Source organism: Anolis carolinensis, chromosome 5, assembly GCF_035594765.1.
Source record: "Anolis carolinensis isolate JA03-04 chromosome 5, rAnoCar3.1.pri, whole genome shotgun sequence".
Taxonomy (NCBI): Eukaryota; Metazoa; Chordata; class Lepidosauria; order Squamata; family Dactyloidae; genus Anolis; species Anolis carolinensis.
In genome coordinates, this window is record NC_085845.1 from 202,451,442 (window position 1) to 202,477,917 (window position 26,476).

A 26,476-nucleotide genomic window follows, 5' to 3' on the forward strand; every position below is an offset into this window, starting at 1 on the left:
GTTATTCGCTGCTATTCCACCTGGTCAACAAATTATTCCCATAAGCCACAGCAATGCGTGGCCGGACACAGCTAGTGTGTGTATGTATGTGTGTGTGTGTGTGTGTGTGTGTGTGTGTGTGTGTGTGTGTATATATATATATATATATATACACTAGCTTTGCCTGGCCACGTGTTGCTGTGGCTTATGGGAATCCTTTGTTGGCCAGGTGGAATAGCACTGAAAAGCCTTGCAGTCTCAAAGCCTGGACATTTTCTGGAGTAGCTGGAGCTTTTTGTTGTATGAACATAGAGGCATGGATGAGGGATTGTGCTGCCAAGTTTAGTGTTTCTGGGATGTGTAGTTTTGTTGTTTTGTCCTAGGCCAAAATTTCATTACATACATACATACATACATATATATATATATATATTTAAAAAAAATGGATCATGCCTAAGCAGCTCCTGAACTCTATCGGTTGTGAATTGTTAAGCTGTGTGTTTGTATTTGTCCTAAACGGAGCAAAATCCTAACACTAACAACAGTACTGCTACTGATGGCTGGATCAATGATAGGTTGCATCTTCACTGACAAATTAATGCAGTTTGATACCAGTTGAACTTCCTGGGGAGTTGTCATCAAGACATTGCAAACTATAGCTGCCAGGATCCCATCGCAATGAGCCGTGGCAGTTCAAGTGATGCCAAACTGCTTTAATCTTACAGTGTAGGTACAACCATAGAATCCAAGACTCCTTGAGTTGGGACCACCAAAGGTCGTGTAGTCATCTGCTGACCGTTGAGGAAGCTCTCGAGGCTGAAGAGCTTGACCTTCTTCTCCCTCTCGATGGGGTTGGGCCCGTCCAGGGCTCCGGCGCAGGGCCCGGTCCAGAAGACCTTGCACTGGCAGAGGCGCACGGCGTAGATGTCCTGGCCCTGAAGCTCCAGGAGGAGCCCGCGGTCCAGCACGTCCAGCAGCTGGTGGGTGTAGAAGCGCTGCTTCTCGTGCGGCACGGCCTCCGCGCTCGGCAGGCGCACCTGCTCCAGCGTCACCGGACCAAAGAGCTCCACCTGCTCCTGCGTGGGCTCCAGGTGGCTGTAGAAGAGCCGGCAGCCGTGCGGGTTGCTGATGGTCAGGGAGCCCACCGACCGGCCCCGGTAGGCAAAGCGGATCTCCAGGTCCGTCACTGGGGAGAGAGGGAGAGAGACAGGGAGGGAGATCAATGAGGGACCCCAACGGCCATCTGGTCCACCTACGTCTTCCATCCAAGTCCTTCCAAGAGATGGGCATCCAGCCCCTCCTCAAAGATCTCCAGAGAAGGAGACCACGGCATATTCCAAGGCTACCTAGTCCACCCACTTCTTCCATCCAAGCCCTTCCAAGACATGGACATCAAGCCTCTGCTCAAAGACCTCCAGAGAAGGAGACCACACCAAGGCCACCCAGTCCACACACTTCTTCCATCCAAGCCATCTCAAGAGATGGACATCCAACCACTGCTCAAAGACCTCCAGAGAAGAAGACCATTCCATATTCCAAGGCCACCCAGTCCACCCACTTCTTCCATCCAAGCCCTTCCAAAACATGGACATCCAACCACTGCTCAAAGACCTCCAGAGAAGGAGACTACGCCATATCCCAAGGCCACCTAGTCCACACACTTCTTCCATCCAAGCCCTTCCAAAACATGGACATCCAACCACTGCTCAAAGACCTCCAGAGAAGAAGACCATGCCATATTCCAAGGCCACCCAGTCCACACACTTCTTCCATCCAAGCCATCCCAACAGATGGACATCTAACCACAGCTCAAAGACCTTCTTCCTTCCAAGTCTTCCCAATAGATGGACATTCAACGTCTCCTCAAAGACCTCCAAAGAAGGAGACCATATTCCAAGGCCATCCAATCTACACACTTCTTCCATCCAAGCCCTTCCAAGACATGGACATCCAGCCTCTGCTCAAAGACCTCCAGAGAAGGAGACTACGCCATATCCCAAGGCCACCCAGTCCACCCACTTCTTCCATCCAAGCCCTTCCAAAACATGGACATCCAACCACTGCTCAAAGACCTCCAGAGAAGGAGACTACGCCATATCCCAAGGCCACCTAGTCCACACACTTCTTCCATCCAAGCCCTTCCAAAACATGGACATCCAACCACTGCTCAAAGACCTCCAGAGAAGAAGACCATGCCATATTCCAAGGCCACCCAGTCCACACACTTCTTCCATCCAAGCCATCCCAACAGATGGACATCTAACCACAGCTCAAAGACCTTCTTCCTTCCAAGTCTTCCCAATAGATGGACATTCAACGTCTCCTCAAAGACCTCCAAAGAAGGAGACCATATTCCAAGGCCATCCAATCTACACACTTCTTCCATCCAAGCCCTTCCAAGACATGGACATCCAGCCTCTGCTCAAAGACCTCCAGAGAAGGAGACTACGCCATATCCCAAGGCCACCCAGTCCACCCACTTCTTCCATCCAAGCCCTTCCAAAACATGGACATCCAACCACTGCTCAAAGACCTCCAGAGAAGGAGACTACGCCATATCCCAAGGCCACCTAGTCCACACACTTCTTCCATCCAAGCCCTTCCAAGACATGGACATCCAACCACTGCTCAAAGACCTCCAGAGAAGGAGACTACGCCATATCCCAAGGCCACCTAGTCCACCCACTTCTTCCATCCAAGCCCTTCCAAGACATGGACATCCAACCACTGCTCAAAGACCTCCAGAGAAGGAGACTACGCCATATCCCAAGGCCACCTAGTCCACACACTTCTTCCATCCAAGCCCTTCCAAGACATGGACATCCAACCACTGCTCAAAGACCTCCAGAGAAGGAGACTACGCCATATCCCAAGGCCACCTAGTCCACACACTTCTTCCATCCAAGCCCTTCCAAGACATGGACATCCAACCACTGCTCAAAGACCTCCAGAGAAGGAGACTACGCCATATCCCAAGGCCACCCAGTCCACCCACTTCTTCCATCCAAGCCCTTCCAAGACATGGACATCCAACCACTGCTCAAAGACCTCCAGAGAAGGAGACTACGCCATATCCCAAGGCCACCTAGTCCACACACTTCTTTCATCCAAGCCATCCCAACAGATGGACATTCAACGTCTCCTCAAAGACCTCCAGAGAAGGAGACCATGCCATATTCCAAGGCCACCTAGTCCACACACTTCTTCCATCCAAGACCTTCCAAGACATGGACATCCAGCCTGTGCTTAAAAAAACCAGGGAAGGAGACCACACTGGATTCAACCCCCTTTGCCCTTTCATGAATACATAACCTAATCCCTCCCGACAGATGGCCACCCAGCCTCTGCTTACAAACCTCCAGGGATAGAAGTCTCCACCAGACTTCAAGGCAGTCTGACGGGCACAACCTGGGGATCACAACCGGACACAGCGAAGACATCTGCCCTTGCGCTTGGCTACTCTGCGGCTGAATACGCATGCCCAGTGTGGAATACATCTCACCACGTTAAAACAGTGGATGTGGCTCTTATTGACACATGCCGCATTATCACAGGATGTTTACGCCCTACACTGCTGCAGAAATGATACTGTACTGCTTAGCCAGTATTGCACCACCTATATTCTGTCCTCTGGGGCATTAGCTCTCCCTCCCAATTTGGGGCTGTAGTGAAGTATGAATTTTTTTTGGTTTACAGATGTCATGTTTAATTGTGTTTTAAAAGGGTCAATATTTCAGTTATTGCATCTCTGCACTCAAGAGTTGGTTGCCATGGAAAAGTGGGTGGAGCCAACTGCCGTTTTGGTGGAGAAGTGCAGGTTTGAAAAGAAGCAGTCTGTGCCCTGATGAGGTATAGGGAAGACTGATCCTCAGTTGAAGGAATCAGGGAGGCTCAATTGCTTATTTTGAGTCAGTTTAAAATAAGTTTGGTGACTTATTTTAAGGTAGTCTGTCTCCTGTTAAGGAACAGATAATCTGTGATTGTAATTCACGGGGTGACTGCAGTTTAAAAGCAGCAGAGAAAGAAGTGACATTTTAAGGAATCTGAAACACCTCATTCTAGCTTTGCAACTGTTAACTAAAGTGCCTCTAAAGAGAAAGTTACTGTAACCATTAAGCTTTGTGCCTGAATAAACGTGTTATTGTTCTTTCAAACATCTCAGCTTCTGTCACATATATTACCATCAAAAGCAAACAAGAAGAAAGAAGAAAAACAAATTTTAAAAGGTCTCCTCTCTGAGTAGCTAGTGTCTACATCAGGGGTCCTCAAACTTTTTAAGTGGAGGGCCGATTCATGCTCCCTCAGATTGTTGAGGGGCCGAATTATCATTTGAAAAAAAATATGAACAAATTCCTATGCTCACTGCACACGTCTTATTTGTAGTGCAAAAAAACCCAAAAAAACAAACAAAAAAACCCAGCAACAATTACTTATTTATTTATTTACTACATTTATACCCCACATAGCATATTGTGCTATGCTAATAATATATTGTACATACAATATATTATATTACAGTATTAGCATAGCACAATATTAGCATTATATGTTACTATATTGTACTATACCATTATACCATAATATTATTAGTAATATTACATTTAATATATAATATATAATTAATATTATTATATTGTACAATATTATTATATTGTATTATTATTATTATTAGCCGTCCTAAGTCTCCTATTCGGTGAGAAGGGCGGGGGGTAGAAATACTGTAATAAATAAATAAATATTATATTGTATTACATTATAATATCATTATTAATATTATATGTATACACAATATATTATATTATTACCATATCATTCATTTACAATATTTCATTTACAATATTGATAAATGAAAGAACAATACAATATTTAAAAAATAAAAATAATTTTAACCAACATACTGTAAACTTATCAAGATTTCAGTGGGAAGTGTGGGCCTGCTTCTGGCCATTGAGATAATCAAGTAGGATTGTTGTCATTGTGTGCCTTTGTTATTTTCAGACTTTGGGCGAGCCTAAGTCTAAAACTGAGAGCGGGGGCCAGGTCAATGGCCTTGGAGGGCCGCATCCGGCCCCCGGGCCTTAGTTTGGGGACCCCTGGTCTACATCTTCCCATAGTGATTGCAAGCATTGACAATCCGCTTTACATCTGGTGGCCACATTATAAACATCTTTACATCTGGTGGCAGCATTATAAAGTCTCCACAATTGGTGGCAGCGTTTAAATCAGGGGTCCCCAAACTAAGGCCCGGGGGCCGGATGCGGCCCTCTAAGGCCATTGACCTGGCCCCCGCTCTCAGTTTTAGACTTAGGCTCGCCCAAAGTCTGAAAATAACAAAGGCACACAATGACAACAATCCTACTTGATTATCTCAATGGCCAGAAGCAGGCCCACATTTCCCACTGAAATCTTGATAAGTTTACAGTATGTTGGTTAAAATTATTTTTATTTTTTAAATATTGTATTGTTCTTTCATTTATCAATATTGTAAATGAAATATTGTAAATGAATGATATGGTAATAATATAATATATTGTGTATACATATAATATTAATAATGATATTATAATGTAATACAATATAATATTTATTTATTTATTACAGTATTTCTACCCCCCGCCCTTCTCACCCAATAGGAGACTTAGGACGGCTAATAATAATAATAATACAATATAATAATATTGTACAATATAATAATATTAATTATATATTATATATTAAATGTAATATTACTAATAATATGGTATAATGGTATAGTACAATATAGTAACATATAATGCTAATATTGTGCTATGCTAATACTGTAATATAATATATTGTATGTACAATATATTATTAGCATAGCACAATATGCTATGTGGGGTATAAATGTAGTAAATAAATAAATAAGTAATTGTTGCTGGGGTTTTTTTGTTTGTTTTTTTGGGGTTTTTTGCACTACAAATAAGACGTGTGCAGTGAGCATAGGAATTTGTTCATATTTTTTTTCAAATGATAATTCGGCCCCTCAACAATCTGAGGGAGCATGAATCGGCCCTCCACTTAAAAAGTTTGAGGACCCCTGGTTTAAATAAAACATTAATACACTGGTGGCAGCGGATATAATATTATAATATATAATATAATTAATTAAATAAACTCCTTCCTTACAGGGGCCCTCTGCAAATTCAACATATCAGAAACCATGGCAGAGGGTTGGACTAGATGGCCGATGTGGTCTCTTCCAACTCTGTTATTCTACGTATGCTTCATGCTTACAGGGCAGCATGTGTGGGCTGATGAGCAGGTGCTCCATGGGCAGCATGGGCAACGGCTCAATGGCTCCGGGTGCAACGGGTGGCGGCGGCAACGGCATCACTCCGGCGGGTTCGGCGAAGTTGGGCCCGCCGGTCTCGGCCACGGCGAAGGGGTCCGGCAGCGGAGGGGCCACGGCCGGGGCCTCGGGGGGCGGCAGGTGGGCGAAGGAGCCGTTCCCGCAGCTCGGGGGGAAGAGGGCCTCCTGCTTCAGCCACGGGTACGGAGGCAGCGGCTCCACGGCCTGGGACGGATCTGGGACGGGAAGGAGGAAAAACACATACGTAGCAGCAGATGGGAGTTGCAGTTGCAGACGGATTCAAGACACTTAGTTTTGCAATTTAGGGCAACTCTAAGGAGGACGAGCACGTGGAGACAGATTGCCAAGCTGTGTTCAGCGTGAGATTATTATCATCATCATCACCAGCGGGGAAACAATGTCGGAGTATTTGCAGCACAGCAGTAGTTGGATGGCAGCAGTGGAGCGCAGAACGAAGAGACACTCAGAGACGTTGGTAAAACTATTTACAAAGTTTTACTGTATGCAGCAGTAATCAACACAAACAGACTTGCAGACGACAGACGAACACAGGTCTGCTCTGTTCTCCAACAGAACTTGACTCAAACTCTAGGCCGATAGAACTCAACTGAACTGATGCAATCGTTATGCACAAACACTTGTGTCTGGATACTCCCTAGTTCCAGCCACGCATCAGGGTCATCATAGCTTCTTGGCAATTAACTCTTTCCACACTATGGTACATTCTGGATGATGCAATCAGTTGCAATATAAGCATGGCACAAATTGCATTTAAACACTATCAATACACAAATCCCACATTAACAAACAAGACCCCCAATACATTGAGCTGCAATGAGAGGTATTATTGTATTGTATTATTATCATTATTATTATTATTTACACAACGACATTGTACAACACAGCAAACAAGATAGATATGCTGGATTTCGTATCACAAAATCACAAGTCGGACACTTCCCAAGCGTTTAGGACTGTGTGATGTATTTTTGGATGATGATGATATTATTATTATTATTATTATTATTATTATTATTATTATTATTATTATTATTATTGAAACACAGCATGATGAGTCCACAGCAGGCACTCTGCCGGCTGTTGAATTGGATCACACGCCGGACACTTCCCAAGTGTCTAGGACTGTGTGATGTATCGGCAAATAATGCGATTAATGAATTATTATTATGAGACCAAGGGCCTGATTATTGCAACCTAATAATAATAATAATGATAATAATGATAACAACAACAAGAACAACAACAATAATAAGTCTGAGGGCCTGATTCTTGCAGTGAGGTGAATAATAATAATAATAATTATTATTATTATTATTATTATTGTCATCATCATCATCATCACCACTGGGGTAACAAGATTCCCAATCAATTGAGTTGCAAAGAAAGGCAGGTAATATTATTATTGTTGTTATTATTATTAGACCGAGGGCCTGATTCTTGCAGCCTAATAATAATAATAATAATAATAATAATAATAATAATAAGAATGAGACCAATGGTCTGATTCTTGAAGGGGGGTGAATAATAATAATTATCATCATCATCATCATCACCACTGGGGTAACAAGATTCCCAATTAATTGAGTTGCAAAGAAAGGTGGGTAAAATAATAATAATAATAATAATAATAGTTGTTTTGTTGTTGTTGTTATTATTATTATTATTATTATTATTATTATTATTATTATTATTTTACTATCACCAGGAGTGAAACAAGATCCCCAGTTCATTGAGTTGCAAGGAGAGGCGGGTAATACATTTATTATTATTATTATTATTATTATTATTATTACTATTAGTAGTAGTAGTAGTAGTAGTATCATCATTATCATCGCCACCAGTGGAGAAACAAGATTCCCAATTCAACTAGCTGGAAGGAATGGCTGATAATACATTTATCATCATCATCGTCATTATTATCTTATTAATATTATAATTATCATTATCACCAGTGGGGGAAACAAGATCCCTATTTCATTGAGCTGCAAAGAGAGGCGGGTCATTAATGTATATTATTATTATTATTATTATTATTACCATTATCAAAACGCACCTGCAATTCTCAGCCTCGGCATCATTTCGGGCAACTGCAAAGGAAGACATCGGCGTTAGATCCAGTATTACCTGGGCGAGACATTGGGTGCATCTAGGCTGTAGGGTGAATGTAGTTTGACTCCACTTTAATTGCCACTGCCCAATGACGTGGACTCATGGGAGTTGTAGTTCCACCAAGCCGTGAGCCTCCTCTGCCAAAGACTGCTGGGGCCTCACTAGACTAAAACTCCCAGTCGAACTACATTCAGGGAATGAATGAAACCCCTGGGGCTGTTTCTCACCACTTCCTCATCTTCACAGCAGCCTGGGTCATCTCCGATAAAGGAGTCTGAAAAGCAAAAAGAAAGAAAGAGATAAATGGATAGATGGATAGATGGATGGATAGATGGACGGACGGACAGACGGATGGACAGACGGACATAGATGGATGGATGGATGGATGGATGGACGGATGGACAGACGGATGGACAGACTGATGGATAGATGGATGGATGGATGGATAGATGGATGGATGGATGGATGGATAGATGGATGGATGGATGGATGGATAGATGGATGGATAGATGGACAGACGGACATAGATGGATGGATGGATGGATGGACGGACGGACAGACGGATGGATGGACTGATGGATGGACGGATGGATGGATGGACGGATGGACGGACGGATAGATGGACGGATGGATAGATGGATGGATGGATGGATAGATGGATGGACGGACGGATAGATGGACGGACGGACGGATAGATGGACGGACGGACAGATGGATGGATGGATAGATGGATGGATGGATAGATGGATGGATAGATGGATGGATAGATGGATGGATGGATAGATGGATGGATGGATGGATGGATGGATGGATGGATGGATGGATGGATGGATGGATGGATGGATGGATAGATGGATGGATAGATGGATGGATAGATGGATGGATGGATGGATGGATGGATGGATGGATGGATGGATAGATGGATGGATAGATGGATGGATGGATGGATGGATGGATAGATGGATGGATAGATGGATGGATGGATGGATGGATAGATGGATGGATGGATGGATGGATGGATGGATAGATGGATGGATAGATGGATGGATAGATGGATGGATAGATTGTATAATTATTGTATAATATTATAATTATGTTATATAATTATATTATACAAGACAAGACAATTGTTGATTGCCATTTGTCTCTGCTATAGCAAGTTACATTATTATTATTATTATTATTATTATTATTATTATTATTATTATATTGCATCATATTATTATAATTGCATTATATAATTATATTACACTATGCAACACAATTATTGATTGCCATTTGTTATCATAACAATGAGCTGGAAGGAACCCCAAGAGGTTGTCCAGCCCATCCCTTTCCCTGCGAGGCGGGAGCCCACCATGTAATCCTTCCCGACAGATGGCCAGCCTGCCTCAAATATTCATCCAAAACCACTAAGATTATCTCAAAACACTGGCATTTATTACAAGACATTCCTGGATGCCAAAGCAAACCAATAATCGCCCATAAAAGATCCAAAAATTTAAGAGATTTTATGATCCATTCAGAATACAACTCTCCTACTAAATCCCACAAACTGGTCACTAAGGGTCACACTAGCTGTGGCCACTACAATTGTTGTCAGCAATCACTGAAGGGCAAAATATACTCCCATCCAACACTTAACATCAATATTACATTACAGCATTTGACAACATGTTCTACTGATAATGTGGTTTACTTAATACAATGCCCCTGTGAACTGTTATACATTGGAATGACCACCAGACCCCTTAAAACCAGGATAAATGAACATCGTTCTCGCATAAGGAATGGGTCCACTGACTCCTCATTGTATAAACATTTTAATGAAAAAGCCCATGCGTACCATAACTTTAAATTTTGCGCCTTGGAAAAAGTATTGCCCAGACCAAATGCAGATGTAAAAAGATGTCTTCTACAAAGAGAGTCTTGTTGGATTTTCAAACTACAAACACTATTTCCTCAGGGGCTAAATGACAGAATAGATTACACCTGTTTTCTGTAGGATGTAGCCTTACTTCAGAGGCATCCTGGAACTCTTTCCTTTGCTCGTTATAGAGCAAATACTCCACTCAAAACAGAGCCAAAGCTACTAATAAGAATGTAAGTAGAGAAGCGTGTTTTTTTTTTAAATCCATTTGTTAAACTTTTCCTTAGCGATGTTAATTTGGGGAGTTTTATATATCTATTGTTTGTATGTTGTTTCACTCCTTTATCTAGCGTTATAAAGCATAATAAGATAAAGACAGGCATAACACCCGAAGAAGTGACAACGCAACAAGGGGAACAACCTGGGAGACCTTGTTGTGTACCAGTTGTGCATATCAAACGAAGAATTTCATTGAATATAGAAGCTGTTATCTTGGAGACTGAATTTCTTTTCTACAATTGACATTGGCCCAAGATTTCACACAGCTCCGGGAATAATATGGACTTGGTTGTCGCTTTATGTCTGTTATTTACTCCTTGAACATTATACCCTTTGTTGGATTATGACATGGAAATTGTAACTTTACTATATATATATATATATATATATATATATATATATATATATAATTATTGAAGTTTTACCTTATAAGATAGAGTACATTAACATCGAAAGAGTGAGAACATTTGATTGTATAGAAAGTATGAAAATTGAGATTAAAAAAGGATCAAAAAGAGAGAGAGAGATAGAAAACAAAAACAAAAACAAAGCTAAAGTGTCCATATTTATATAAAAAAGAAAAAATAATAAATTTGAACAAATGGTGATATAAAAATGCAAAAGTACTTGGCAAAGAAACACACCAAAAAGCAAAAGCAGAAAGCATTAGCACTGGCATTATTATTTATTACTAGCCTTAATGAAATATAGACTTATCATAAATGCACGCTATACCCAAAAATAAGACATCCCCAGAAAATAAGACCTAGTAGAGGTTTTTCTGAATTGCTAAATATAAGGCCTCCCCCAAAAGTAAGACCTAGTAAAGTTTTTGTTTGGAAACATGCAGGATCGATAAATGTACATACCATAGATCGTTGTACATGGAAATTAAGGTAGTATCAAGAAATAATAATATGATAATAACTTTATTCTTGTATTCCATCTCCCAGAAGGGACTCAGGGCAGCTTACACAGGGACAAGCCCAACAACAACAACATAAATTTACATACAAACAGAAATTTTAAACAGTAATTTAAAAACAGTATAGCAATAAAATATAATATAGAAATTCTTGAAAGGGTTCACAGTTTGGTTATGCTGGTTTGTGATGACAACTACTGTACAGTAGATAATAAATTTTCATTTTTTAAAAATTCAACCATAAATTTGAAAAATAAGACATCCCCTGAAAATAAGACCTAGTTCCTCTTTGGGAGCAAAAATTAATATAAGACACTGTCTTGTTTTCGGGGAAACAGGTTATTATTCTTCTATATCTCTCTGTTAACTTTACTTTTGATATTCTGAAAGTAATTTCTTTATATGTAATATAGTTTGAAGTAACTTACTCTCAGGTAAAGTTGTAGAAACCAGATTTGTGTTACATTCCTTGTGAGTTACACAAAAGTGTACATACACATACATTATTGTTCTGTGTTATAGATATTTGTGCATTACCCGCAGCCTGCCTCAAACCCATATTATAATCACAATGAGCTGGAAGGGACCCCAAGAGGTTGTCCAGCCCACTCCTTTCCCTGCAAGGCAGGAGAACACAACCTAATCCCTCCCGACAGATGGCCAGCCCATTTCAAACCCAGGCTTTGCGTATGATAAGAGGTCCTTCCTTACCTCCATTGGAAGGCTGGGCGGGGGCCTCGCAGACCTCGTAGACCTTGTAGGGCTGCAGCGGGGTGTCCTTGGTGCCGTCGTAGATGAGGCCGAACTCGCGGCTCTTGTTCAGGGCGCAGCGCAGGTTGGCCTTCCACTTGGCCGGGTCCGGCTCGTCCAGACCCTCGTTGAACTTCCCTGTCTCCTTGGCCCACGCCTGCGCAATACAAAACCATGCAAAATTTGCATTTAGGGTGCTCACTGCACTTAGATCTCCATAGCTCAATGCTACGGAGTCCTGGGAGCTGTAGTTCGCTGAGATACATTTCGGTTGCATCCAAATTTGAACAACACAAAACAAAACTATGCAAAATCTGCATTTTGGGCAGGCAACTTGAATGGATATGGCTCAACGCTACGGAGTCCTGGGAGTTGTAGTTCACTGAGATATTTCGGTTGCACTTGAATGGCCATGGCTCCGTGCTATGGGATCCTTATCTCCATGGTATGGGATGTTGGGAGTTAAAGTTGAGCGAGGCCCCGGCACTCTTTGGCAGCAGAAGCTCAAACCATGGTGAAACTACAACTCCCAGGAGTCCATGTCATTGAATCATAGTAGTTAAAGTGGTGCTACGGGATGTTGGGAGTTGTAGTTTAGCAAGGCCCCGGCACTCTTTGGCAGCGGAAGCTCAAACCCTGGTGAAACTGTTGAAGTGGGAATGATTGTATATAGAGTTGTTTAAATGTAATTGAGTTATAGTGGTGCAATGTGAGCTGGAGATTGCATCATGCACTGTCTGCTGTCCACTATGCAAGTGTGTAAAGAGTTAACTGTGTATTGCATCAGACAGCAGAGGTGGTTATAAATAGCTCCCTGTGTTATCTGTTCTTCTCTCTGCCCTCTACCTCTATGCACTCTGTCTGTATATATCGTCTTGAGAGTTTTCCGTTTGTTAGTAAATCTTTTATAGAAAGCCAAACAGGCTTGAGCCTCTTTATTGGTGCCAGTGATTCTTCGTTGATCTTCCGCTGCATGTGTGTTTATCCAAACCGCGCGCTCTGACAGAAACTACAACTCCCAGGAGTCCACGTCGTTGAATCATAGCAGTTAAAGTGGTGATATGGGATGTTGGGAGTTGTAGTTTGGTGAGGCCCTGGCACTCTTTGGCAGCAGAAGCTCAAGGCCTTTGCTGAACTTCAACTCTCAGGATCCCATAGCATGAAGCCATGGAAGGCACAATTCAACCCTTCCCAAGAGATGGCCATCCAGCCTCTGCTTGGAAACCTCCACAAAAGGAGAGCATGCCACATTCCCAGGCAGTCTGCATTGCAGTAAAGTTGGAAGGGAGCCCCAAAGGGCATCCAGTCCAACCCACTTCTTCCATCCAAACCTTCCCAACAGATGGACATCCAGCCTCTGCTTAAAAACCTCCAGAGAAGGAGACCAGGCAGTCTAGATCCAGAAAACACACACAAAGAGAGAAAAACAGCCCACATTGTGCTTTTCTCATAGAGAACCCTAGAGTTGGAAGGGACCCCTAAAGGCCATCCAAACTGACCCCAATTCTGCCATGTAGAAAGACACCATCCAAGCCCTCCACACAGATGGCCATCCAGCTTTGATTATGAGAATTATAATGTGTTGGAAGGGACCCCTAAAGGCCATTAAGATGAACCTCAGGAAGACACCATCCAAGCCCTCCTGACAGATGGCCATCCAGCCTCTGCTTCGAAAATCGTAATGAGTTGGAAAAGACCCCTAAAGGACATCCAGGCCAATCCCAGAAATACATAATCCATACCCTCCTGACAGATGGCCATCCAGTCTCTGGTATGAGATTTATAATGAGTTGGAAGGGATCCCCAAAGGCCATCCAGACCAACCTCAGGAAGACACAATCCAAGCCCTCCCGACAGATGGCCATCTAACCTCCATTTATGAGAATCATGATGAGTTGGAAGGGATCCCCAAAGGCCATCCAGACCAATCCCAAAAATACATAATCCAAGCCTTCCCAACAGATGGCCACCCAGCCTTGTAATGAGTGGAAGGGACCCTAAAGGCCATCCAGACCAACCTCAGAAAAACATAATCAAAGCCCTCTCAACAGAGGACCATCCAGACTCTGTTTAAATAATAATAATGAGTTGGAAGGGAATCCCTAAAGGCCATCCAGATTAACCTCAGGCACAATCCAAGCCCTCCTAACAAATGGCCATCTAGCCTCTGTTATGAGATCGTAATGAGTTGGAAGGGATCCCCAAAGGCCTTCCAGACCAATCCCAGAAATACATAATCCAAGCCTTCCCGACAGATGGCCATCCAGCCTTCCTTTTGATAATAATGAGTTGGAAGGGGCCCCCTAAAGGCCATCCAGATTAACCTCAGGAAGACACAATCCAAGCCCTCCCAACAGATGGCCATCCAGTCTTTGTTATGGGAATTATAATGAGTTGGAAGGGACACCTAAAGGCCATCCAGACCAACCTCAGGAAGACACAATCCAAGCCCTCCTGACAAATGGCCATCTAGCCTATTATGAGAATCGTAATGAGTTAGAAGAAACCCCCAAAGGCCATCCAGACCAACCTCAGAAAAACATAATCAAACCCCTCTTGACAGAGGGCCATCCAGCCTCTGTTTCAATAATAATAATGAGTTGGAAGGGAATCCCTAAAGGCCATCCAGACCAACCCCAGGAAGACACAATCCAAGCCCTCCCAACAGATGGCCATCCAGTCTTCGTTATGGAAATCATAATGAGTTGGAAGGGACCCCCAGAGGCCATCTAGTCACTCCAGAGTCCAGCATGAGATGAATCCAAGCCCTCCGGACAGATGGCCATCCAGCCTCTGTTATGATAATTATAATAAGTTGGAAGGGACTCCTAAAGGCTATCCAGACCAACCTTTTTATTACCAACGGACCCCTGTAAAGGTAGGACGAGATAGACTAGACCAGGGGTCCCCAAACTAAGGCCCGGGGGCCGGATGCGGCCCTCCAAGGTCATTTACCTGGCCCCCGCCCTCAGTTTTATAATATAATATTGTTATATCAGTTTTAATAATACAATATATTGTATATACATATAATATTGATAATAATCTTATGTTATACAATATAATACTAATAGTAATACCATATAATAATAATATTAATTATATGTTATGTATTACATCTATATATATAAAAGAGTGATGGAATCCTGGCGACCAACAAAACAACAAAACTAAACACCGCACAACCTCAAAAATTGACAGCACAACCTCTCATCCATGCCTCTAGGTTGATACAACAAAAGGAAAATAAAAATAAAATCCTAATTAGAGGGAGAGGAATAATAGTTTTTATCCAATTGCTGCCAGTTAGAAGGCTAAGCTCCGCCCACTTGGTCTCCTAGCAACCCACTCAGCCCAGGGGACAGGCAAAGTTAGGCCTCACTTAGGCCTCTTCCACACTGCCTATAAAATACAGACACCACCAGACAATGCCACAGCAACGCGTGGCCGGGCACAGCTAGTATTATATAATAATATAGTGGTATAGTTCAATATAGTAATATATAATGCTAATATTGTGCTATGCTAATAATATAATATATTGTATGTACATACAGCTGCTCTGAGTCCCCTTCGGGGTGAGAAGGGTGGGATATAAATGTAGTAAATAAATGCAGTAAATAAATAATTAATTTTAGACTTAGGCCCGGCCAAAATCTGACATGACTTGAAGGCACACAACAACAACAATCCTAATTAACCTGACTCTCTCATTGGCCAGTAGCAGGCCCACACTTTCCATTGAAATCCTAATAGCTTTATGTTGGTTAAAATTGTTTTCATTTTTAAATATTGTATTGTTCTTTTGTTGTTGTTGTTATTGCACTACAAATAAGACATGTGCAGTATGAATAGGAATTTGTTTGTATTTTTTTTCAAATGGTAATTCGGCCCCTCAACAGTCTGAAGGATTGTGGACCGGCCCTCTGCTTAAAAAGTTTGGGGACCCCTGGACTAGACGGCCAGAAGTGTCTGCTGGAAGACACAATGCAAGCCCTCCCGACAGATGACCACCCAGCCTTGGCTACAGATGGGATACAGTCAGAGCCGGTCCAAGGTAATTTTCAAGTGTAGGCGAACAGAAATTTTGGCGCCCCCCAAAAAACCAATCACAGAAAAATAAAAGTGTTCCGCAAAGCTCCAAACGCCTTCATTCTCACTCCCCAAACCGCCGAATGCCTTCCTGGCAAGGCCTGCGGTGTTTGATTTTTGACCATGTTTTCAAGCCCAGGCCCCGCCCACTGCCCCACCGCCGGCACCATCTTGCTTTGGGGAGCTTCTCCCCAAAGCGGCAACCTCGGCTCCTTCCTGCCGCAGGAGACAGAAGTGGCCTCAATGGTGCCCCCCAACAACATGGCACCACAGGCAAATGTAGAGAAAGGTTGTCCTGTTACACACAGTATATAATAGAAACGAAGTAGCAAACGTATAATCACCAAGGCACATATATAAACTATTTTACAGCATTATAGCAAACATAGCATTCATGTTTATATATTGCCAAAATAAAGGAGTTCATAAACTGAGGTTAAAACTCAGTATTCAGTGTTGTCTTGAAGCTTGGTAGAAAAAGCATCTCAATTGATGATCTTTATAAATGAGGGTTGTACCCTTTAAACAAATTATCAAAGTCCCAAGCAAGAAAGAGTCTTCAGAATGTACATTCAAAGAAAGCAACAGCAAAAAACAACAAGGGTTCCCGGGGTATTCTATGTCCTTGTTTCAGGATGGGTGTCCCTTCTTCAGGTTTAGTTGCTTCTTGTATAGTCTTCTGAAGATTATTACAAACTGTATTATAAGGGGACAATATAATAGATTTGCTGTTACCAGCACCCAGTAGCATGAAACAAAATTTAAGGATATTTGCAAAAAAACTTACTTTCACTTTTCTAGGTAGTGGCTCTGCTGTAATTCCAGCTCAGGATAGCAACTTTTTCTTTTTCCAAGAGCGAGCAAATTGACTGATAAGGGCTACTCCCTTCTAAGGATTGTGAGCCAAACCGCCGAATGCCTTCCTGGCAAGGCCTGCGGTGTTTGATTTTTCACCATGTTTTCAAGCCCAGGCCCCGCCCACCGCCCCACCGCCGGCACCATCTTGCTTTGGGGAGCTTCTCCCCAAAGCGGCAACCTCGGCTCCTTCCTGCCGCAGGAGACAGAAGGGGCCTCAATGGTGCCCCCCAACAACATGGCACCACAGGCAAATGCCTAGTTGGCCTGGTGGTGGAACCGCCTCTGGATACAGTACAAAGGGCAGGACTTTCTTGCCTTGAAGATGGTGTTCTCGTCGTCCTGGGCGGGGATGTGTCGCGTGGCATGGCGCCAGGGGATGCAGAAGCGCTTCCGCTCGGCGTCCACCCAGTGCAAGCCCGGGAACTGACCGCTGTCCACTTGGGCCACCAGCCACGGCTTCAGGCGGATGCGCCGCGGGTGGGAGCTCATGGCACCGCCACCAATACAACCTGCAAGGCAACCGGGAGGAAATTAGCAAGACCCGTGTCTATACTTTTGGAAGAAGAAATGCAATGCTGTGATATAGGATGGAGGTCATCAACGGATACGTTGCTTCTAGAATGCAAAATCTTACCCCAGCCAGTGCTATTCCTTCCTGAACCTTCGTCTAATTGCACCATGCAACAAAAACATTTTCTGTTCCTGGTTTGCAAGCCTTATTTCCTGTTTAGTTGTGCGGTCCTGACTTTGAAAGGAGTTGTGCTACTCCAGAAACTTCGTTTTCGTGCCGGAAACTACATCCAATTGGTTGAGATATTCACTGAAAGTTCGTGCAGTTTAATAAACTTTCCCCGTGTTTTTATGACAATTTCCAATTAGGAAATAGCATTGATAACACATGAACTAATATTGTTACATAGTATTATTATTATTATTATTATTATTATCGGTTGAGATATTCATTGAAAGTTTGTGCAGTTTAATATGACAATTTCCAATTAGGAAATAGCATTGATAACACATGAACTAATATTGTTACATAGTATTATTATTATTATTATCGGTTGAGATATTCATTGAAAGTTTGTGCAGTTTAATATGACAATTTCCAATTAGGAAATAGCATTGATAACACATGAACTAATATTGTTACATAGTATTATTATTATTATTATCGGTTGAGATATTCATTGAAAGTTTGTGCAGTTTAATATGACAATTTCCAATTAGGAAATAGCATTGATAACACATGAACTAATATTGTTACATAGTATTATTATTATTATTATTATTATTATTATTATTATTATCGGTTGAGATATTCATTGAAAGTTTGTGCAGTTTAATAAACTTTCCCCGTGTTTTTATGACAATTTCCAATTAGGAAATAGCATTGATAACACATGAACTAATATTGTTACATAGTATTATTATTATTATTATTATTATTATTATTATTATTATCGGTTGAGATATTCATTGAAAGTTTGTGCAGTTTAATAAACTTTCCCCGTGTTTTTATGACAATTTCCAATTAGGAAATAGCATTGATAACACATGAACTAATATTGTTACATAGTATTATTATTATTATTATTATTATTATTATTATCGGTTGAGATATTCATTGAAAGTTTGTGCAGTTTAATAAACTTTCCCCGTGTTTTTATGACAATTTCCAATTAGGAAATAGCATTGATAACACATGAACTAATATTGTTACATAGTATTATTATTATTATTATTATTATCGGTTGAGATATTCATTGAAAGTTTGTGCAGTTTAATAAACTTTCCCCGTGTTTTTATGACAATTTCCAATTAGGAAATAGCATTGATAACACATGAACTAATATTGTTACATAGTATTATTATTATTATTATTATTATTATTATTATCGGTTGAGATATTCATTGAAAGTTTGTGCAGTTTAATAAACTTTCCCCGTGTTTTTATGACAATTTCCAATTAGGAAATAGCATTGATAACACATGAACTAATATTGTTACATAGTATTATTATTATTATTATTATTATTATTATTATCGGTTGAGATATTCATTGAAAGTTTGTGCAGTTTAATAAACTTTCCCCGTGTTTTTATGACAATTTCCAATTAGGAAATAGCATTGATAACACATGAACTAATATTGTTACATAGTATTATTATTATTATTATTATTATTATTATTATTATTATTATTATCGGTTGAGATATTCATTGACAGTTTGTGCAGTTTAATAAACTTTCCCCGTGTTTTTATGACAATTTCCAATTAGGAAATAGCATTGATAACACATGAACTAATATTGTTACATAGTATTATTATTATTATTATTATTATTATTATTATTATTATCGGTTGAGATATTCATTGAAAGTTTGTGCAGTTTAATAAACTTTCCCCGTGTTTTTATGACAATTTCCAATTAGGAAATAGCATTGATAACACATGAACTAATATTGTTACATAGTATTATTATTATTATTATTATTATTATTATTATTATTATTATTATTATCGGTTGAGATATTCATTGAAAGTTTGTGCAGTTTAATAAACTTTCCCCGTGTTTTTATGACAATTTCCAATTAGGAAATAGCATTGATAACACATGAACTAATATTGTTACATAGTATTATTATTATTATTATTATTATCGGTTGAGATATTCATTGAAAGTTTGTGCAGTTTAATAAACTTTCCCCGTGTTTTTATGACAATTTCCAATTAGGAAATAGCATTGATAACACATGAACTAATATTGTTACATAGTATTATTATTATTATCGGTTGAGATATTCATTGAAAGTTTGTGCAGTTTAATAAACTTTCCCCGTGTTTTTATGACAATTTCCAATTAGGAAATAGCATTGATAACACATGAACTAATATTGTTACATAGTATTATTATTATTATTATTATTATTATTATTATCGGTTGAGATATTCATTGAAAGTTTGTGCAGTTTAATAAACTTTCCCCGTGTTTTTATGACAATTTCCAATTAGGAAATAGCATTGATAACACATGAACTAATATTGTTACATAGTATTATTATTATTATCGGTTGAGATATTCATTGAAAGTTTGTGCAGTTTAATAAACTTTCCCCGTGTTTTTATGACAATTTCCAATTAGGAAATAGCATTGATAACACATGAACTAATATTGTTACATAGTATTATTATTATTATTATTATTATTATTATTATTATCGGTTGAGATATTCATTGAAAGTTTGTGCAGTTTAATAAACTTTCCCCGTGTTTTTATGACAATTTCCAATTAGGAAATAGCATTGATAACACATGAACTAATATTGTTACATAGTATTATTATTATTATTATTATTATTATTATTATTATTATCGGTTGAGATATTCATTGACAGTTTGTGCAGTTTAATAAACTTTCCCCGTGTTTTTATGACAATTTCCAATTAGGAAATAGCATTGATAACACATGAACTAATATTGTTACATAGTATTATTATTATTATTATTATTATTATTATCGGTTGAGATATTCATTGAAAGTTTCTGCAGTTTAATAATCTTTCCCCGTGTTTTTATGACAATATCCAATTAGGAAATAGCATTGATAACACATGAACTAATATTGTTACATAGTATTATTATTATTATTATTATTATTATTATTATTATTATTATTATTATTATCGGTTGAGATATTCATTGAAAGTTTGTGCAGTTTAATAAACTTTCCCCGTGTTTTTATGACAATTTCCAATTAGGAAATAGCATTGATAACACATGAACTAATATTGTTACATAGTATTATTATTATTAATAATTAATATAATAATAATAATAATAATAATAATAATAATAGATGAATAAACAAACCATATCTATGTGAAAAATATATTATCATATAAATAAATATATATATCCATAATAATAATAATAATAATAATTACCGAAACCCATTCACATTTAAAATCCATAAAAGACATAATAATAATAATAATAGATGAATAAACAAACTACACCTATGTGAATATATATATATATATATATATATATATACATAATAATAATATACATAATAATAATAATTGCAACAGACATAATAATAATAATAATAGATGAATAAACAAACCATATCTATGTGAAAAATATATTATCATATAAATAAATATATATATCCATAATAATAATAATAATAATTACCGAAACCCATTCACATTTAAAATCCATAAAAGACATAATAATAATAGATGAATAAACAAACTACACCTATTTGAATATATATATATATATATATATATATACATAATAATAATAATATACATAATAATAATAATAATATGCATAATAATAATAATTGCAACAGACATAATAATAGATGAATAAACAAACCGTATCTATGTGAAAAATATATTATCATATAAATAAATATATATATCCATAATAATTATAATAATAATAAATACCGAAACCCATTCACATTTAAAATCCATAAAAGACATAATAATAATAGATGAATAAACAAACTACACCTATGTGATTATATATATATATATATATACATAATAATAATATACATAATAATAATAATTGCAACAGACATAATAATAATAATAATAGATGAATAAACAAACCATATCTATGTGAAAAATATATTATCATATAAATAAATATATATATCCATAATAATAATAATAATAATAATTACCCAAACCCATTCACATTTAAAATCCATAAAAGACATAATAATAATAGATGAATAAACAAACTACACCTATTTGAATATATATATATATATATATATATACATAATAATAATAATATACATAATAATAATAATAATATGCATAATAATAATAATTGCAACAGACATAATAATAGATGAATAAACAAACCGTATCTATGTGAAAAATATATTATCATATAAATAAATATATATATCCATAATAATTATAATAATAATAAATACCGAAATCCATTCACATTTAAAATCCATAAAAGACATAATAATAATAGATGAATAAACAAACTACACCTATGTGAATATATATATATATATATATACATAATAATAATATACATAATAATAATAATTGCAACAGACATAATAATAATAATAATAGATGAATAAACAAACCATATCTATGTGAAAAATATATTATCATATAAATAAATATATATATCCATAATAATAATAATAATAATAATTACCGAAACCCATTCACATTTAAAATCCATAAAAGACATAATAATAATAGATGAATAAACAAACTACACCTATGTGAATATATATATATAATAATAATAATAATAATATGCATAATAATAATAATTGCAACAGACATAATAATAGATGAATAAACAAACCGTATCTATGTGAAAAATATATTATCATATATATATACTAGCTGTGCCCGGCCACGCGTTGCTGTGGCAAAGTGGTGGTGTTATTGGTTAAAAGTTGTTGTGGAATTTTTATTTGACGTTATTTGTATTTTTTTAATTAATTTTATTGTAACTTATCTTTTTTATTTATTATATTTTATTATTTTGTTGTATTATTTTTAGTTATTTTGTTAATAGTATTTTATTGTATTAATTTTTTTAGTGTTTTTAATTATTTTTATTGTATTATTTGTATTTATTTTATTTTTTATTCTTTTATTAACACTGGGCTGAGTGGGTTGCTAGGAGACCAAGTGGGCGGAGCTTAGCCTTCTAACTGGCAGCAATTGGATAAAAACTATTTTTCCTCTCCCTGTAATTGGGACTTTATTTTTCTTTTCTTTTTGTTGTATCAACCTAGAGGCGTAGATGATGGGTTGTGTTGTCAAATTTCGAGGTTGGGGGGCCTGTAGTTTTGTTCGCTGCCCTGATGCCATCACTCTTTTATATATATAGATATATCCATAATAATACTAATCACCGCAACCCATTCACATTTAAAACCCATAAAACGACATGCTCAATGCTAAAAAAAACCCCACAGCTTCCCTTGTCTTGAGAGTTCCTCTTCTGCATGACGTTGCAAGACATAAATCCCACACATTATTGTTTTTCTAAATACAAAAAGAGACCAAAAACCCTGCAGAGATGACTGTGATCTCCACGGATTACTCAAAAAGCCTCCGATTCTGGTTCCACAGGTGCAGCCGCGGGATGGAAAAACACGGCGGGGACGTCCCGGACATCACAAACACATTGAGTCAAGTCGAGAAAACCATGTTTCCCATCTCCTAAGGCGCCAAAAATGCCTTAAAAGGGACCCAATTTGGCCTGATCCTAAAAAGGCTAAGCTGGGTCGGCCTTGGTCGGGACTTGGATGGGAGACCGTCGGTAAACAACCGGCGCTCGAGGCTGTATTTATCTGAGAGGAAGAGACGCACAAAAGCGCCTCTTAAGGTTTTACTGGGAAAATCCTATTTCCAAAAATCAGCTGATCCTCAAAAAGCTAAGCCGGGTCAACCCTGGTTGGGATTTGGATGGGAGACCGTCGGTAAACAACCGGCGCTCGAGGCTGTATTTATCTGAGAGGAAGAGACGCACAAAAGCGCCTCTTAAGGTTTTACTGGGAAAATCCTATTTCCAAAAATCAGCCGATCCTCAAAAAGCTAAGCCGGGTCAACCCTGGTCGGGACTTGGATGGGAGACCGTCGGTAAACAACCGGCGCTTGAGGCCGTCTTTATCATAAAGGAACCCACAAAAATTCATCTAAGGATTCTCTGTGAAAATCCTATTCTCTAAGGATACGATACTCCAGCTGATCCTGAAAAGCTAAGCTGGCTTGGCCCTGGTCGGGACTTGGATGGGAGACCGTCGGTAAACAACTGGCGCTTGAGGCTGTATTTATCTCAAAGGAAGAGACGCACAAAAGCGCCTCTAAGGTTTCCGCTGGGAAAATCCTATTTCCAAAAATCAGCTGATCCTGAAAAAGCTAAGCCGGGTCAACCCTGGTTGGGATTTGGATGGGAGACCGCCAATTTTTTAAAAAATGGTGCTTGAGGCCATCTTTATCATAAAGGAACCCACAAAAATTCATCTAAGGATTCTCTGTGAAAATCCTATTCCCTAAAGATACCATACTCCAGCTGATCCTGAAAAGCTAAGCTGGGTCGGCCCTGGTCGGGACTTGGATGGGAGACCGTCAATAAACAACCGGCGCTTGAGGCCGTCTTTATCATAAAGGAACCCACAAAAATTCATCTAAGGATTCTCTGTGAAAATCCTATTCCCTAAGGATACCATGCTCCAGCTGATCCTGAAAAGCTAAGCTGGGTCGGCCTTGGTTGGGACTTGGATGGGAGACCGTCAGTAAACAACCGGCGCTTGAGGCCGTCTTTATCATAAAGGAACCCACAAAAATTCATCTAAGGATTCTCTGTGAAAATCCTATTCCTTAAAGATACCATACTCCAGCTGATCCTGAAAAGCTAAGCTGGCTTGGCCCTGGTCGGGACTTGGATGGGAGACCGTCGGTAAACAACCGGCGCTCGAGGCTGTATTTATCTGAGAGGAAGAGACGCACAAAAGCGCCTCTAAGGTTTCCGCTGGGAAAAATCGTATTTCCAAAAATCAGCTGATCCTCAAAAAGCTAAGCCGGGTCAACCCTGGTTGGGATTTGGATGGGAGACCGCCAATTATAAAAAAATGGCGCTTGAGGCCGTCTTTATCATAAAGGAACCCACAAAAATTCATCTAAGGATTCTCTGTGAAAATCCTATTCCCTAAAGATACCATACTCCAGCTGATCCTGAAAAGCTAAGCTGGGTCAGCCTTGGTCGGGACTTGAATGGGAGACCGTCAGTAAACAACCGGCGCTTGAGGCTGTATTTATCTCAAAGGAAGAGATGAACAAAAGCGCCTCTAGGATTGACTGTGAAAATCCTATTCTCTAAAGGCACCCAATCCTAGCTGATCTTCCAAGCTAAGCTGGGTCGGCCTTGGTTGGGATTTGGATGGGAGACCGCCAATAAAAAAATGCTGCTTGAGGCTGTATTTATCATATAGGAATTCACAAAAGCACCTTTAAGAATTTACTGTGGCTATTGTATTCCCTAAAGGCAACTGATCCCAGTTGATGTTGAAAAGCTAAGCCGGGTCGGCCCTGGTTGGGAATTGGATGGGAGACCGTCAATAAATAACTGGTACTTGAGTCCATGTTTATGATAAAGGAACCCACAAAAGCTCCTCTAAGGCTTGACTGGGAAAATCCTATTCCCTAAAGATACCATATTCCAGCTGATCCTGAAAAGCTAAGCTGGGTCATCCCTGGTTGGGATTCGGATGGGTGACCGTCAAATAAAAAAAAGGCGCTTGAGGCTGTCTTTATCATAAAAGAACTCACAAAAGCATCTCTAAGGATTGATTGTGAAAATCCTGTTCTCTAAAGACACTCAACCCTAGATGATCTTCCAAGCTAAGCCGGGTCGGCCCTGGTCGGAATTTGGATGGGAGGCCGCCAATAAATATTGTATATTTCAGAGGAAGAAATTGGCAAAAACCACCTCTGAGTCTTCCTGGCTTTAAAAAATAAACCCTATTAAATTCATATTAGATTAAAATAATAAACAAAGGCAAAAAGAGGAACTTTGATATGATGGAGAATTTGAATTAATTTACAGATAAGATTCAGACATGTAAAATCCAGATTGTCTGCTTTGAACTGGATTATGTGGCAGTGTAGACTCATATGATCCAGTTCGAAGCAGATAATCCGGATTATAGGATTTCATAACCTGGATTATATGGCAGTATGCCACGGCATACAAAAATAAAGTTGTTGTTGTTGTTGTTATTGCAGTATAGATCCAGCCCTAGGCACATGCAAAAATATAATAAACATTTAATTTGCGACACATCCATGCATATATATATATATATATTTGCATATAGATGTGTCTCAAATTGAATGTTTATCATACTTTTGCATGTGCCTAGGGCTGGATCTATACTGCCATAATACTAATACTAATAATACTACTAATAATTATATATACATATACTAGCTGTGCCCGGCCACACATTGCTGTGGCAAAGTGGTGGTGGTATTGGTTAAAAATTGTTGTGTAATTTTTATTTGACGTTATTTGCAATTTTTTATTAATTTTATTGTAAGTTATATTTTTTATTTATTATATTTTATTATTTTCTTGTATTATTTTTAGTTATTTGCTGTTATTATAGTATTTTATTGTATTAATTTTTAGTGTTTTTTATTATTTTTATTGGGTTGCTAGGAGACCAAGTTGAAGGAGCTTAGCCTTC

At 38.8% G+C, this 26,476-nt stretch overlaps 1 protein-coding gene across 2 annotated transcripts in view; it reads right to left on the bottom strand.

Annotated features, from left to right (window-relative positions):
• Nucleotides 1-26,476, bottom strand: part of irf5 (interferon regulatory factor 5) — a 57,312-nt gene that overhangs the window by 5,832 nt on the left and 25,004 nt on the right. Inside the window, exons 1-7 of one of the 2 annotated variants that reach the window (XM_062983384.1) lie at nt 17,849-17,955; nt 17,530-17,723; nt 12,226-12,421; nt 8,668-8,714; nt 8,385-8,418; nt 6,235-6,525; nt 776-1,165 (exon numbers count right to left, since the gene is read on the bottom strand). In XM_062983384.1, coding sequence (XP_062839454.1) covers nt 776-1,165; nt 6,235-6,525; nt 8,385-8,418; nt 8,668-8,714; nt 12,226-12,421; nt 17,530-17,723; nt 17,849-17,894 — 1,198 coding nt within the window. In that variant the 5' untranslated portion in view covers nt 17,895-17,955. Of the gene's footprint in view, nt 1-775; nt 1,166-6,234; nt 6,526-8,384; nt 8,419-8,667; nt 8,715-12,225; nt 12,422-17,529; nt 17,724-17,848; nt 17,956-26,476 lie in introns of those variants that run through there. The other variant, XM_062983385.1, reaches the window with a different exon arrangement.